The 18,001-nt window shown below is 39.8% G+C and overlaps 1 protein-coding gene across 1 annotated transcript; it reads left to right on the top strand.

Annotated features, from left to right (window-relative positions):
• Positions 1-7,344: 7,344 nt before the first annotated feature.
• On the top strand, positions 7,345-12,960 carry cbln18 (cerebellin 18; the record flags this gene model as incomplete). Its single annotated transcript, XM_080440366.1, has 6 exons — positions 7,345-7,356; positions 7,876-7,934; positions 9,858-9,979; positions 10,923-11,105; positions 12,073-12,204; positions 12,662-12,960. The coding sequence occupies 6 exons, from the start codon at positions 7,345-7,347 to the stop codon at positions 12,958-12,960; spliced, it is 807 nt and encodes a 268-aa protein (XP_080296492.1).
• Between the last annotated feature and the right edge of the window lie 5,041 nt (positions 12,961-18,001).

Raw genomic sequence — 18,001 nt, 5'->3', positions numbered from 1 at the left:
GCAAATTGAGAACCGCTGGTTTAATCCATACCAGGGATAGGCAGGGTGGGGAAACCAGGGGAAATATTATCCAAAGAAAACTATGCATTAACCAATTACTATTTAGGCATTTAGCAGACGCTCTTATGCAGAGCAACTTACAATAAGATCAGAGTAAATGTCATGAACCCTAGTCAACAAACTGGGGCAAATGGACAAGTAAATATAGCGTGCAAAGAAAACAAAGTAACTAGGATACCAGATAAACATCAAACTTATAGCATCTGTCTAAACATCATGCTATCTAAATAATAATCTTAGCAGTTGTGTTCAAGCAATGTATGTCTAACACAATGTGACCAGTATATGGAATGTATCTTTAGTGTTTTCACAGGGACCAACAGCTTAGTGACACCCTGACATGCCTTATAGAAGTATGTTTGTACTATAGCCTATACCATTGAGCTTTATCATGGGGCTTCTATGTTCATATTGATGTGGTTGTTGTGGTTTAAAGTGCTTTAGAAATCGCTAACATCCCCAGAAAGAGAATGGCATTGACAAGTAATCCAGTCCAATAGTAAGCCATATAGGAGGTTTATTACAATTCAGGTCAAATGAAGTGAGAGGTCTGAAATGTATTGTTCCTCAGTTTGTCATTGTATGCAATGAATGCCTCTGCTGCTCCAATGTTGCTTTTTGTAGTGAATTATGCTATTGATTTTCTTATTGATTTTACCAATAGGCTAATGAAAATATTTTTGAACATGTTATCCTGTCAACAAAGGACAGAATAGATGAATGGAGGGGAACAACAAACGACAACAATTAGATTAAATTAGACCATTCTTTATTGTCTGGTTTGAACTTGTGTAAAAACAAAACCCCTATATTGAATAAAGCTTCTCTTGATCTGTGCTGATGAATAGAGAAATGGGATGAGGTCGTGTTTCCATCGTCTTTACTATCCTCTTGTCCTCGGACAAGAGCACGTTGTTATTTTCAAGTGCACAGCAAAACACAGAGTGTTAATTGTAACGCTTACGGGGCCATTTTTGCACTCTCAGAGTTGAATGAACACTCTGGATTTGACTGTGTGTGGACTGTAAACCAGACAGTGTGTCCATTCAGACAGTCCTGAGGGCTCTTCTGAGAGGAATGTCTGTCTGTCCATGAGCAGCAACACACATTAAAGGTGCTGATTTGTGTTTGTGTGTTTGTTTGTTTGTTTGTTCAAATAAGTGATAAATATATAGCTTTATATTCTGACAGTAATCATTGATATTGACTAGGGTGTTTGTTCAGTAACAGTGGGTCTCGTTTATCCAGTCTCTGTAAGTCAGTAAACAGAAAATACGTTTTCAGGTTGGAATAAACAAGTGAAACTACTGTATAACTGATGGACACATTAATACATTTGATTGATTGTTTGGTTGATTGATTGATAACACAAGGATAACACAAAAAGCCCCAGGGGCAATACAATACAATACAATACAATACAATACAATACAATACAATACAATACAATACAATACAATACAATACAATACAATACAGTACAGTACAATACAATACAATACAATACAATACAATACATATTGGAATAAAGCTCAGTAGAATCATATGATATATTTACAGAGAAAGGAGGGGTGAATGGGGCTTTCTACTATGAAGGTGTTCAAGAAGTTAAACGTCCACTTGAATTTTGAGGACAGGAATTATTTTAGATTAGTTTTGAGTTTGGGCAAGGAGTCGATGAGCAAATTGATGTCCCACCGGAAAATGTATTTTCTTTTTACGTTTAAGTGTTTGTGTTATTATGGAACAAACACTTGTTACCAATGATCACTATCAGAATATAATGCAGAGCTTTTTATGTCTTATTTATACAGAAAACTTTAAAAGAAGGAATGTAAATAATGACTACAGATGAATTTAGCTATTACAGAACATTTCTATCCTCACATGAAAATATAACACAAACCTACAGTGTAAAATCCTGAGTAAACTAAGTTGACTCGGAGAGTGTGCAAATGTAACCAAATGAACCTGTGAGTGTCATCATGCACATACATATTCAACTTAATATTTCTGGACAGAACTGGGCTCACTTACAGTATGTATAAAGTATATGCATCTTACAAAATACCAATATGTAGACTAATATACAGGTATAGAAAGTGAAATTCATATTAAAAGATTTGTTTCTCTTGTTTCCGGGCCTCATTGCACATGTTTGTTTTATACTGAAGTCACCATTTAAGTCATCTACTTTTACATCCTCCCATGAATCCCTTATTCTGCCTGCTGCCTCACAATCTGCCCTTCTCTTAACACCTCTTAATACTGGAGTATTTCCAATATTCAATACCTTTACTTCTACGTAGAAGTAAAGTACAAATGGAGTATGCCTACTCCACTACATCTCAGAGGAAAATATTGTACTTTTTACTCCACTAAAATTATGTGAAAACTTTAGATACTAGTTACTTTGTAGATTTTGATTATTATTACAAAACATACATTTACGCCCTATTTAAACTTTGGCTATTTGGAAATAGCTGATTTACAAGCGATGCATTGTGAGCTTGTAGATCTGCTATTTTCAAAATATGTTTATACATTTTAGACACATAACTTGGGAAACGTAGGGCATACATTAATGCCCTACTTGATCATACTACAGTGTCACACAAAAGCATTAAAAGTAGCAGGATCGGCAAGCTCGAAACGCGGCGCAAAACGACACGTTTTGAACTGGTCAATCTCTGAATGTAAACAGTTTTGGACATATGAGGTTTCCACCCGCCGAGACGATAAATCAGGCTTAAAATGTAAACACCTCAAACAGTAAACGCATGAGCCATGAAACCGGTAATGACCAGATTCTCGCTTAATGCAAAATGTCCCCAGGCTGTGTCAGTCCTGGCCGATTTCCAGAAGTGCATGGGTACAGTTTCAAAACACAGAGAGAGCGTTAAATGTTCTTTGTCACGTGCAAGAATGGGATTTAACGCCTGTGAAAGGACCCGCCTCGTAATGCGACACCCATGCGGTCACATATGCAACACTGGACCATGCCTTTTGTACCAGGATCACTTTACAGCTGGTTTATCTGAAATATAGTTCACACTCTACCGCAAAACAATTGACCGTTGACAATTGTTCTTAAGTGGTTGATACATTTTTATTTATTGATTTGTTTTATTCTGAGAAATGCGTAATGCATAAAATGCATGCTGCAGTCACGCAATTTCCGCAACGCAATCATTGGGAACTGGACACATAGCACAAGGATGACGCCAAACAAATACAAATTATAGTATATTTTGTATTGTCTCTCTCTTTAAGAATAGAAAGTTGATAGGAGCTCTGAAAAGAGAGATGAAAACTGCACTATGCAAATGATGGAGGATGATCGAGGAAACATGGCTCACTCCCAAGACAGAATTGCATTAGATTCAGTACGACAGTTGTTACAGCACTATAATTATTGTTGCTTTTTTAGAGCAGGGTTTCACTATTTTTAAAGATATTTTTAGGACTTGTCTGCCTTTATTTTGGATAGCACAATAGAGACAGGGAATAACATGCACACAGCAACGGTAATCGGGCATTGGCATCAAACCTGCAACTCGCTGTTAGGCTGCATTAGAGCCTATATTATGTGGTATGCTCCTTAACAACTAGGCCATCGGGGTCTCTACACACTTACATTTCGATTGATTTATACTCTGTCATTCGACAGTGTAACATTGTGATATCTTGTAACAACACCTCATCTTTTAAATTCAACCTGGTGTCCCTATCCCTATTTTGGGACACCATGGTTGAATTTTAAAGTGTCTAGCTCAGGGTTCTATATACTATAACTCTTGAACTGTATAGGCCAAAACGTGAATTTGCCTGTTGCAGCGCCACCATGAGGATGATTTGAAAAATGGCATTTCTTCCTTGGCCTAGTGGGGATGTGCGTACAAAGTTTCACGGAAATCGGAGGCTGCGTTCATGACTATTTACCAATGGACAGAATGCCCCCGCCCCCCCCCTGTTAAAAATCACTAGAATCACTAGAACGAAAGCAATACATGATACTCATCTTTTAATTATTATCATTACAAACTAATACAATAACCCTTGTTGTAAAACAAACAAAGTTGTCCTTTCACAGCTCCACCCCTCAGCCATCAGCTGGGTGAAGCTTAAACTGAATTTGCTCCGGCAGGAGGAATAAAGGTCTACCCTAGTTCAACATTCCTTTAATTTGGAGCCTTGCAGGTCCATTTTTACACTCTCACAGAATTAAACCATTTTCCATTGTACATAATTGTATCTACATTCAGTATATCAGCATAATGTTCATTGGCTTAAGGTTATATTAATGCATATACATGTATTCACTGGTGATAGATTGTTCAGTACATGTATACTTCTATACATATTGGTAGAATATACCAGGACAGACCAAGTGCAGATATTATTTTCCGTGATCTTATTCTTATCTCTACTCTATCTGTACCTATCCTGTGTTTCATGTTTACTGCTGTTGCTGCTATGACACCTGAATGTCCCCATGGGTATCATCAATAAAGGTTTATCTTATCTTGTGGTGTGGGCTGTGAACTATTATGGAAGAGGACACCATGGCTATTGTTATTGTGTAAGTAAAACATAACAAAGAGAGCCTAATATCCAGAGCTTTGCATGTCCTAGATTTATCTTAATAAACCAAATCCCTCAGAGCTTTAGACTGGCTTCTGGTAGGAAGTACCAGACAAAAAAAGGATTTCCATGAATCATTAGCCTAGTTGTGGATCTCACTTCTCTTAAAAATATGTATAAGAATGTTCTACATAGATGGTTTAACCACTGTCATTATAGGTATAATGTTTACATTTTCAAAAATAAAATAAATGTAAAACAATTTTGCAGCATGTCACTTTGTTTTCTCAATGGTATTGTAGCCTATATATTTGTAGACCTATAAAATGTCTGTGTATATTTGTATTAGAAATAACCTTATTATACCCTAATAAATAGTTATGGACCATTTTATATCACAATGAAAATATTGCATATTACTGAATGCCACAAAGAGGTTACATTATGTCCTCAAACTATTCTGCATATTCCTACTGCTATCAAGTCATCCTTTATGAAATCAACCTGACATTGTGTAGGCTATGTTCAACTGTTTTGAATCTAATATCTCATGCTCACAACAATCATATTTCTGCTTGTTGACAAGGTCACCACATTATGCCGGCGCTATGAGCTTGTAGATCTGCATTTTTTTGAAAAATAGTCTTCTAAACCAGTAAACAGTTTTCTGAAAAAAACTTGTGTTGCTATAATATCAGTGGTTCTCAATCTTTTTCCAGTCAAGGACCCCCCAAATGATATGTATTTGGCCACGGACCCCCATCTCAAAATATTTTGTTCCAGGGATCCCCAGAAGCAAATATGAGTTCACTTAAAAAAAGGATATTAAAAGATTTGCACACATTTTCAAGATTTTTCAAAAATAGAAGATCAACAAGCTCATAGCGTGGCACTCAGTGCCGCGCTATGAGCTTGTATATCTGCTATTTTTAAATAGCCAAAGTATAAAATAATGGTTAAAATTGATACACAGATGAATTTCGGTTTGAATGGGTTAAATACTCTGACAGTAGGCACCACAGCTGGATGCCCAGGTGGAATCAGTCTCTCAATCAAGGCCACACAGAGAGGGGGGGAGGGATCGAGTGGAACAAGGGCATGAACACACTTGGCACAGAGTCACGCTGGTACTGGAAGGAAGTGACTGTGGGACACAGAGCCGGGGCAGAGGCCAAGATTCTGACAAGCTGTGGCTGTAGTGACAATGAAGTTACATGTAACAGGAAAGACTTTAGTTCTCTCTAGTCTCCAAGTTTTAGAATGCAAAGAAGAAGAGAGCACAAATAAGTAAGTTGCAGTATAAGGAACATTATATGTACATATCAAGTAATCCTGCAAGGTTTGTAGGCAAATTTGTAAAACAGCAATACAATTGTCTTCCAATGGCAACATAGGATATCATTTTTTTTATCATTATTATTATTTCAAAATAGCAGCTCTACAACACTTTGCATCGCATCACATGTTTTGAAAAACGTGATTTAAAAAGAAAGCCTCAATATAGTATAGTATAACATTTTCACACACACACACACACACACACACACACACACACACACACACACACACACACACACACACACACACACACACACACACCTCTCCAACACAAGCAGGTTCCGTGCTTCACATCACGTTGCTCTAACATTACAAGCCTTTCTGTCCATTCATTGTTGGTATAAAATCCCAGATGAAGTGTGAAAGGGAAAAGCATCCTTTTTACTGATCCATACCCTTTGTACGCCAAAGTCCCTGAAGTTACCTGCCAGTGTAACTTAACACTAGACTGGCATGGCATGACTTTACCCCAATGTCCCTGTTTGCTCATCATGTGACTGTGAGATTCTTATCTGAGGACAATGTGCCACTCTGACTGGCTTTGATTGCAGCTGGCTGATGATGACGTGGTCGGTACAATAACACGTGGATGATGGACATTAAGCACTTAAACCCCAGCATACATATTCTGGGGAAAACGTTCGCAGAAAATAACAGATCTACAAGCTCACAATACTTCAGCTTGTACATCGGCTATTTTCAGCGAAGATATTTAGTGGAGAGCGAAAACAGATATAGCCCCGAGGGACTCCAGTCGACCAAGTATTGGGCTTAAAGCGATAGTTCACCCCCAAAATGACTTTTTTTACACACCGCATGGAGACTTGAATTCGTGGAGATATTTTTGTCAACTTTGAGTCTCCTACCGGAGACATTGGCATCTTTCCGCCGGTCATCAAATTATTTGCTTAGGAATGCCACAAGAACAAAAAAGAATATCCATGAATTCAAGGCTTCATGGGGTGTGTAATTGATAGAAAATAAGTCATTTTTTGGGTGAACTATCCCTTTAAGTGGTTTACCGGTCCAGAGATTGCACTCACTCTCAGCTTGTCCAGTCTCAATATCCAATTTATTCCATTCCATTCTATTCTATTCTATTTGGCCTATATTATATTATATCTATCAATATCAATCTATCTCTCTATCTGCGGTATCTTAAAGATAACCTCCCCTCAAGCAAGCTCGCATTGTTCTAAACGTGACAAAAGTTTCAGATTTCCTTATATTTCCAAGACAGACAAAAGTCCAAGAACATGCATGAACCCAAGCCCCCCTCACACACCCTCACACCCACACCTCAGCTGAACTAGAGATTCCGCTGGGATGGCCGGGCAGGATTAGAGTGACAATGCTTCCAGCATGGAGCTGCATGTCAGATCAGAAACAAGCTTAGTCGACTTGATGGTATCGGCCAACTTGACACCACTGACCTATAATAACCTAATACACACACCAGAGGACATTCCAGTCCTCTACACTTTACACAGGGGAGCTTCTCACACTGCGAAATCCTGAGTGTTAACTGAGCTTTGACAGTGTGATAAATGGATCCGTAAGGGTCCATTTATTCAGATCTCAGTTAACACTCAGGATTTTGACTGTGCAAGGGTGGGTCCTGCTCTCGCCTTCCACACATATGGATTGTTTTGGTTCTAAGCCCCGGAGCATATGGGCCTGGAGGAGGGAAGAAACCTTCGACGAGTGAATAGAATAGACGGATTGGTCTGTCGGTTGCATTGGACACAGATCTCCCTCCCTCCTCCCCCTTGGCTGCAGGTGACCACACCTGGAGGCGATATATAAGTGACCAGAGAGGCGACCTTAGTGGCAGTCCATCAGCTGGCTTTCACTCTCTCAGTCTGACATTCGGTTCTTTCTTCTCTGTCCCAGGCTGGACTCTGCTGCCAGAGCTTTTCGCTTTCAAACGTGGATCGATTGGAACGTTCACGGTGAGTTGATTCTCAGCAAACTTTCATTCTCACAGCCCCCAATCGGTTGTGTTTTTTTTTGTTACAGCCTGGGTGCGTGTGCTAATCCAGTCCAATTTAATCTATCGTTATAATACTTAACCTACTCATCTGGGTTATTTTGTGACACGGCCTTTCATCGCCTGTCACTTGTAAACCGGCCTCTTAATATTGTTTTCTTCTAAATCGTTTTGGGGGAGGCATACAACATGTAAACATTTAAATTAATTTATAAGTTTAACTTCATTCAGCAGAATTATAACTGTAGGGCTTCTATTTTTTTATTTTGTCTATTTGTCTATTTGTCTATTTGTCAATTTGTCAATTTATCAATTTATCAATTTATCAATGTATCTGTTTATCTATTTATCTATTTATCTATTTATCTATTTATCTATTTATCTATTTATCTATTTATCTATGTATCTATTTATCCATTTATCTATCTATCTATTTATGTATTTACTTATTTAGATTATTTGTATCTATTATTATCTATGATGATGATGATGATGATGATTGATGTTGATTAATGTGATTAATATATTAAATACAGAGACTTAACTTTTCAATGCAATTGACTACAAATACTTGATAAAAATAACTAGCTTTCTTTATGCAATTGACCCATCTCGTATGACTTATGTTTATTATATTTGAATTTCAATATCAATCACATTGAATTGGAATTGTCAAATCGACATGGACAGGCGTGTAAATGGTAAAATGGTGCATTTATATAGCGCCTTCATCCAAAGCACTTTACAATGTGCATTACATTTACAGTGGAGGAAACCATACACGGTTCAGTGTCTTGCTCAAGGACACTTTGACAGTAACACGGGGGAGCCGGGGATCGGAACTAAGAACCGTCTGATTCCCAAGCTGCCGCTCTATGTCCTCCTGAGCCACTGCCACCATAAAATACAACAAGGTCACTTTGTAAAACAACACTTTGATGCCAGTTGTTACGGAATTCTTTATATGACCTTTCAGCAGATGACCAGCCACTGCATGCTTCTGTACATCAAACCATTTCCAGCTGACCCGCAATGCCTCACATTTTTTTCATCATTTGTGGAAGAAGTACTCCAAAGCGTTAAAGTAGTACTCATCATGCAGAATGATCCATTTCACAATCATATTACTGGATTGCAATGCATTAATGGGTTAATTACTTTAATGTTGCAGCTGGTAAAAGTTGGGCTGATTTTAATGACCTTGCTGATGGTTCGATCAACTCATCATACAGTACATCATTTATCAGTTAATATGTTTAAGCCGAACGGCTGCCGCGTTAAGTGGTCAGATGGGTGGGCCGTGTGCTTTTTCAGAGCATGTTTATTCTAATGATCAATCATCTGTATGTGTTCTTCCCTCCACTGTTGTCCATCCTCTTGGATTAAAGTTCTCAGTTGCCACGACTGATTTCAGTTGTGGCAACTGAAATTTGAAAGCATGCCGTGCTCTGAAAATAGCAGATCTACAAGCTCACAACACGTCGAGCTGCGATGTGTTGTGAGCTTGTAGATCTGCTATTTTTTTTGTTTTTGTTATTTTACGATTAAAGAGTATTTGGAAATTACATGTTCAAAAGCATTTAAAAAATATACCGTATATATTTCAAAAAAGCAAATAGGTTAAAGCCTCAATCTGCAATTTCTTCAACTTGTTGGCTGTAGCACAACAAAAACTTTAGAATAATACCTAAACATCATGATTGTACATATTGTGCTTATTGTTTATAGGAAACCGAGTGCTAGTGTGGAAAGGCTCCTTTCATGCTGTTTCACAAATCACAGATTAGGACTTGTCACTTGGCCTGACAACATGTTTCAGCCATGGGATTTTATTCTTGCTTTATTCCTGCACGTATCCTCACAACTTAAGCATCTCTTTACGCAGGTTCCTCATGTCTTGTGAGATGAGATCTGCGGCGTGCACGCTGGTTCTCCTGGGGTTCCTGTGTCTCAGTGGGAGGGCGCAGGGTCAGAGCTTCGATGTGGACTTCTACCGCCAGGCAGCAGGTAAACATCTGTCATGACAACTATTATTAGTCAGTATTTGAAACCCATAAAACGACAGCGTATTGTACTAATTGAGAGTCCTATCTCCTCTCATGACCCCATGCATGTACGTACGTCTCTCGGCATAAGTCTGTTCTTGTTGTGTCAGTGTCCGGTGCTGTTGTTGATATTATAGTTGTTGTTATTGTGGTGATGATGGTGGTGGTGGTGTGCCTCCAGTGTTGACGCTGATTTTTGATAATCTTATATCTCACCAGTGGTGTAAAGTGACTAAGTACTTTTACTCAAGTACTGTACTTAAGTACACTTTTGAGGTATTTTTTACTTTCCTGGAGTATTTCCCATTTTCAGTACTTTTACTTCTACTCCATTACATCTCAGAGGCAAATATTGTACTTTTACTCCACAATTTTTTTTTGAAAACTTTAGTTACTATAGTTACTTTTCATATATAAATTATGATATTACAAAACATACATTAACTACTTTAGCCCTATTTTATACATAGGCTATTTGAAAAAAGCTTCAAATAGCTTGTAGATCTGCTATTTTCAAACGTTTTAGTACTTTTGGTACTTTAAGTACATTTTGATGCCAATACTTTTGTACTTTTACTCAGGTAAATGTTTAATTCTGGACTTTTACTTGTAACAGAGTATTTCTATATTGCAGTATTGGTACTTTTACTTAAGTAAAGAATTTGAGTACTTTTCCACCACTGTATCTCACACATAATCCTTTTATGGGCCCATGAAGTCTTTTGGGGGGGGGGGGGGAGAAAAAACTATATATTATATTTATATGTGAAAACTCTCCCCAAGTGCAGCTACATTTTATACATTTTAATGCATGCTTTTGATGTAAAGTAAATTAGATAAACATTACTTTAGGCCATGTCTATGCTGTGTATATTCATCAACATCTTTATCCTCCTGTGTGACAGTGGCGTATCAGGGGGTGCTGCCCTGCAAGAACACGTATGACTGTGAGTGCATGTTCAACCACCAGCGGGGCTGCTGCTGTGCTCATGGGCAGTTCGGCCAGCTGAGGGAGATCACCTTCAACAGGCTGCTCAGTCTGTGGAGGACGCTGGACACGCTGAGCGACAGCGTGGAGGCAGTCATAGGTACATGTACAATACACTGGAACGGAGTATAGATCAGTGGTTGTCAACCTTTTCAGGCCTTGACCCCCCCCTAATCATGTTTGAACGGACAAAGCACTTGGAATGCACTGTAGGAGTTGAGGCATTCAATTTAGTTTGACTCGGTTCCACAGATAAATGTTGTGAAAATAGCTGATCTACAAGCTCACAACGTCTCGCAACGCCAGGTGTTGTGAGCTTAAAGGGTAAAAAAAAATGTGAGGGTAAAGAAAAATCCCTCTTTCTTATATTATTTGACAATGTGGCCAATGTTTGACCAGTTTTTACCAGCTTGCAAAGCACGCTGGTCTAAGAAGAGTCTGAGTCTAGTCAACACTTTCTCAACACTTTCTCGACACTTTTTCATCATTGGCCGTCCTTTAAGCCAATGGGGATACTTTCCCATACTCTCGTCCTCCCAAGCTATGGTACTAGACACGCCTCTCGCCTCTATGGCAGTGTTGCCAGATTCTGCAAGACAAATCAGAGAAAACAGAAAGCAAGCTGGTATACATGACTGAGTCATGTCTTGTTATAGTATAGTTTGTTGATTACTTTTGATGCAGAAATTGACTTTTTCTTAAATTGTCACTTGACATACAAATACCTACAGTATGTTCTCATCAGGGTTATGTTAAAGTCATCACACATTACTAACTCAGTGATTCTCAACCTGTGGGCTGTGAGGGTATTGCAAGTGGGCCACCAAATAATTGGCAAAACACAAAGATTGTAATAATAATGTAACATAAAACATTTGTGTGTTTTTTCTTTAAAATCTCGAAAAATGAGTTCACATTGTGATACCGGTAAATAGGAACTTAAAGTATACTACGTTAGTTCCATGTTAATCCAACCCGGAACACAATCGATTTCTTGATCACTAAAGATAAAAATGCTCTGAAAAGACACGCGGCCGACATTAACATCCGTCTCTCTGACACTCCAGGTGGCACTCATGTGTCCTTCACAACCTCCTTCAACTTCAGCACCGGCTGCTTTGGACCGTTCAGCTCCAACGTCACTATTCCCTTCAACGTCATCTCACTCAACCACGGGGACGGCTACAACCCAGGCATAGGTGAGAGCTCACTGCGCTGGTGCCGTCAAATGGTCAACACAGACTCTAAAGTATACGAAAGATGATTTGTCATATCATGTTCGCAAATAGGGGGCATTCCCAAAAAAGCTTTTAGAGCAGTTATTTTTGACAAAGGTTTTTTGTTGAGGGTAAAAAGATCAGACCATGTAGGTCTGGTCAAGTTTACTAAGTAAGTATTGAGGATTTACGTGGTTAAATGACTGAAAATACACTTTAACATGAATCCAACATGAACAAGAAAACATTAATTTACACAACACTGATGATAATGTTGTCCACCACAAGTCTATGAAGCTATCTATGAAAACGTTTAACACAATTTTATGCAGCATGTTGTAGTAGTGGTCCCTGCTTCAGTTGTCTCTCTCAGATTAGGGGTCCTTGGACTAAAAAAAAAAAACATTGACCCCCTCTAAATTCTGACCCCCTCTTGCAGGTATTTTCACGGCGCCCCGTTCGGGCCTGTACTTCTTCTCGTTCAGGGCGTACTCCAACGTGGGCGCGGCCGGGCAGAGGCTGTACTACAAGGTGCAGCTGGTGAGGAACGGCGAGGTGATAGCGAGCGCCTGGGAGGACAACATGGAGGACTCGGAGGACAGCGCCTCCCAGACCGTCATACTGTCCGTGGACAGAGGGGGACAGGTGTACGTCCAGCTCATGTACGGAAGACGACTGTGTGACAACCACGGCCACAGCACCTTCTCTGGCTTCCTGATATACCCCCACGATCCCTAGTCCCGTTTGGAACCTCACCCTCCACGATAGCCGCAAGCAACTCTTAGATCCTATTTCTAATATCTGGAATCTAGAGTTGCAATACCAACCCTTGACAGCCCATTCATCCAAACAGAAAAGTCCTATCTGATTGTAACTATTAAACAACGTTAAACTCACCGACATTGCAGCTGGACGGAAAGCTTGAATAATCCTCTTTCTATCTGCTATCAGTTTTTGTTTCATAAATGTTATGAGCTACTTTCTGTCAAAGAATTCCATGATGCAGGTGATTATTTTTCTAAGTGTTGGAGTTTGGAAGCGCTTGTTTTCAACAACGAAACGTCCTGTTGCCTCCTGCATCGTGTGCAATTTCGAAACAGGTGGTACGCCGGACCGTTGAGTGATTTTCAACGGGCGCTTCTAAACTCCAACGCTTAGAAAAATAATCACCTGCACAGAATGTATTGACAGAAAGAAGATCATAACAACAACAACTACGGTTACGAAACAAAGGCTTTCCAGATAGACAGAGGATAATTCTAGCTTTCCGTACAGCTGCAATGTTGGTGAGTTTAACGTTGTTTAACACAATCAGATAGGAATTTTCTGTTTGGATTTATGGGGTGTCAAGGGTTGGTATTGCAACTCTATAGATTCCAGATATATATTGCGGCTACCTCCACGATAGCTCCGTGTTGAGGTTCCGCTTTGTAGGGTGCCAGCAGAGTGTGACACTGGCGAACAGTGGCCAACCGTACAGATTTTTACCTTTTTCCGCACATCGTATCCAAAAAGTTCCTCGCTCTTCTTCTTTGTGTTTTACCACCCGGAAGTCCCGGAAAAATTTGGAACTGGCTGACTAAAAAAGTAATTTAAGCGCTTGTTTCAACCCGTCGCTTAAATGCAAAGCTTAATTGCAAACATCTGAGAGCAGGGCCGACTACCTTAACATTTTGGATACAATGCACGAAAAAAGGTAAAAATCTGTACTGTTGGCCACCGTTCACCGATATCACACCCTGCCGGCATCCAACGAAGCGAAACCGCTTCTCTGAGCTATATAGCTGAGGGAGAGGTTCCGATCGGAGCTACACGAACCCTAACGTCACGTTAGCACAGCGATTAGCACAGTGGTTCAGTAACCCACTAAAGGGGCTCCAGGGGTCCTTGAGTGGGTTCCAGGGGGGTCTCCAGCTAAATTTGTTGACCACTTGAACCCCAGCATTCATAATCTGGGGGGAACATTTGCCATGTTGATCTAAGCTCACAACTGCATTCTAACGCGACGTGTTGTGAGCTTGTTGAAGAGATTTGTGTAGACTTAAGAAAGTGGACCAAGTAGGCTTACAGAGCCAACTCAGGTCCAGTTGACTAAGTCTAGAGGAAACATCAGGGTTTCCTCTATATAAACCATATATGTCCTATATAAACCTGCACACACCATTTGGATGCAAGACACCAGACCACTCCCCCCACACCTCGTTTATACGCTGTTGCACTTCACAGATAAAGTGAGAGTGGTTCAGATGTTGCCCTTATTCATTGCTCTCATAGCTACACTTTACCTTTCATTGTGCAGAAAAACAAGAATGATTTATTGCACTCAGGTCAGGTGTAATAGTATGGCTGATTATATGACATACAGCCAGGCAGATTCAATGTCACCAATTTATATTGTTTCATTGTGATTCAATAGACATGATTACTTACACATGCTTGCTGCCTTGCCTTGTGGTATATGTTGTACCTGTTCATGTAACCCTATCCTACAGTATATAAGATTTGGCTTGTGAGCCTTTCGTGTTTCAGTTTAAACGTGTGCGAGATGTCCCAAAGCATCGTTTTGGGACCTTGTTTGTCTTGGCTTACATCACAGACGTAACATGTCCATATGGAGAAAACCTGAAACTGGATAGAAACTGAAAATCTCGGTGTGAAGGCCTGAACATCTAGTGAGATCAAATGTATGTCTCGATTTAATGTATATACACATTTAAAGTGTATTGTGTCTCCCTGCATTGTCCCGTTCTGAATTCAAGCACAGCTGTTGTACTTTAGTCTATAACACAAGTTCACAACATGATTGATTGCCGTGTGACAATCCAGCTAATCTCAATAATAATAATGTCCTGGTTTGGTGTTCTGTTGTTACAAATAAATGTATGTTCTTATATAGTAGTTCTTATACACCTTTCATTATCACTAGGGTTAGGGTCATCTTTCCATTTTCTATGTGTGAAATGTACATGTCACCCACTGAAACAGACAATCAACATGTTATGAAAATAATCATTTTGGTATCATTTGAGATGTCATAATTCATACTGTAGTAGGCCCAGATTCAATCCGGTCAAAAATAAACACTCAATAGACCCTCAGTAGGGACTCAATGACATACAGTATAGGAGTTAGAATTCAGAAACATGAAGATGAATCCTGTCTTGAAAGGTGTACAGTATAACACTTTCATGAGTGTCCACTAATTTTCTTTACACTGTCAAACTTTGAAGCTTGAGTTGTGTATTTATCTTTCTTAGAATGACTTCCACGTCTCACTATGGAATGCCCCCAGACTTCAACAGAAGTTCAAATGGCATCATTTCAGCCATATCACCTTTGCAGATCGTCACTGAAAACCACCTCCTCTCCTTCCTTTCACAATGTCCTCCATTAAAGCAGTGGTTCTCAACATGTGGGTCGGGACCCCCAGGGTGGTCCCTACATGATTTTTGTGGGTCTCCAGATGACAGTAAAGTGACAATTTAAGGACGTTTAAGGTCAGACTATGCTATAAAAACTGGTGAAACATTGGCCAAATTGTCAAATAATATAAGAAAGATGCTAAAATTGTGAAAATAGCCGATCCACAAGCTCACAACGCTTCGCATTGGGAGGCGTTGTGAGCTTAGATATGCTATTTTCACAAATGTATCTGTGGAACCGAGTCAAACTAATGACTCATCATGCCCCCCCCCTGTATGAATGAATGAACCATTGTAAAGCGCTTTGAGTAAGTTTGAGTACTTAGAAAAGCGCCATATAAATGCAATTCATTATTATTATCATCAATTCCAAGTGCTTATCCCCAGCTCTAATATGATTATTTTTGGGTGTCACCCCCTGCAAAGGTTGAGAACCACTGCCTTAAAGGACCACTTCACCCATTTTCAACCCAACTTCATATATTTGGTACTCACCTAATGCTCATTATAATATGGTACCATTTTTGTGGACGGTTCAAAAACCTGCCTACCAGTGACATCATCGGTAGGCAGGTTTGGTCATTTCAAACTTTATTTGTATTTGTTTTAATTAATACAAGAACAGTGGCTTCTATTTCAGCATGCAACAAGAGACGGCTGTAGTTTGTATTCGCTTGAAATACCCCATTGATGATGTCATTGGTTGGCAGGTTTCAGACAAAAAATTAACACTGAACTGATAATATCATGTCATATACCACTGTCTATCATGTTAGGCAGTGGTAGAGGAAAAAGAAACCCTGCTGTCGTATATAAACCACACACCATTTGATGCAAAACATCAAGCCCCTCCTCACACCTCATACTTGTTGGTGCCGTCAACATCAACTCTTTTTGATTTCCACAACGAAATGGACAACTCAAGTCTCCTCACTTCACCAACCAACCTAACTCACGTGGAACTTAGCCCAAGCCCAGAAGGAGTGACCAGAGTGGTTATTTTAGGCCTGTGTTGTATCCTGGGCATTCCTGGGAACGGGACTGTGCTGATGCTTCTACTACACAAACTGGAGAAAAACAACTTCACTCAACTCTTGATGCTGAACCTGGCTTGCTGTGACCTGCTGTGTCTGACCAGCCTGCCTGTGTGGATTGTTGACATACTACGACCATGGGACATGAACTATGGACTTTGCAAGTTCATCTCATTCTTGCTCTTTTGCAGCCTTTATGCCAACATTTTCACTATCACTCTGATGAGTATCCAGCGCTTCGTGAAGGTGCTTCATCATCACAGGTGGGCACAACTAGGTCAAAAGGGTGAGAGAGCTCTGTTAGTGGGACTGTGGGGGGTGTCTTGCTTCATGACTTGGCCATCGGTTGCCTCCACTGGCAGGATACAGGATGGACATTTTGTCTGCAGAAGACCAATACAGCTTGAAGGGCAAACTCTGGCTGTCGCAGTACTTGAGCTATTGTTTTATTTCCTTGTGCCTTTCTCTGTCATGACATCTTTCTACATCTGCCTTCACCGGGAAGGTGAAAGAGACAGCTCTGTCCAGCAACAAGCGAACAAGCCAGCTGATCTCAAGAATCATCACAACCTTCCTTGTTCTCTGGGTTCCAATCCACATTGTCAGTATCGTGGGAATAGTGGGAGCTTCACTTCGTACATGTGGCGCATAAACTGGAACATTTCACAGATAAAGCGAGAGTGGTTGGGGTTTTGCCCCTGTTCAGTGCTGTCATAGACCCATTTCTCTATGCCTTTTCTTTTCGCAAAATTTGGCCAAGGAACAGAGAGAATGAAGATGTTGTTCTGCGGGCTAACATTGTGTGAACGTCGTGTTAAAAGCAAGTCCAAATAGTACCGTAAGTGTTACAGTAATAGTGATTGTTTGAAATTGTTTGGAGTTCTATGTGTATGACAATCAAAGAAAACTATAATATTGACATTATTTTCTTTCAATAATGACATTTGACCTTTCATTTTGCAGAAAACCAAGAATGATTTGCTGCACTCAGGTGTATATGGCTGATTATGGCTGATTATGACATACAGCCAGGCATATTCGAGGTTACCAATTTATATTGTTTCAATAGGATTACATTGACATGATTACTTACATACAGTTTTCTGCCTTGCATTGTGGTATATATTGTATATAATCCTATATTATGTTTTACTTTCACATTTCGGTGTAATATGATATGTGATATGTCCTAACACATACATGCACACACACACACACACACACACACACACACACACACACACACACACACACACACACACACACACACACACACACACACACACACACATGCGTGCGCGCACGTACACACGCACATACGTG

Source organism: Gymnoscopelus braueri (assembly GCF_963280865.1).
Source record: "Gymnoscopelus braueri genome assembly, chromosome: 2".
Taxonomy (NCBI): Eukaryota; Metazoa; Chordata; class Actinopteri; order Myctophiformes; family Myctophidae; genus Gymnoscopelus; species Gymnoscopelus braueri.
This window is presented reverse-complemented; position numbering and strand designations above follow the sequence as displayed.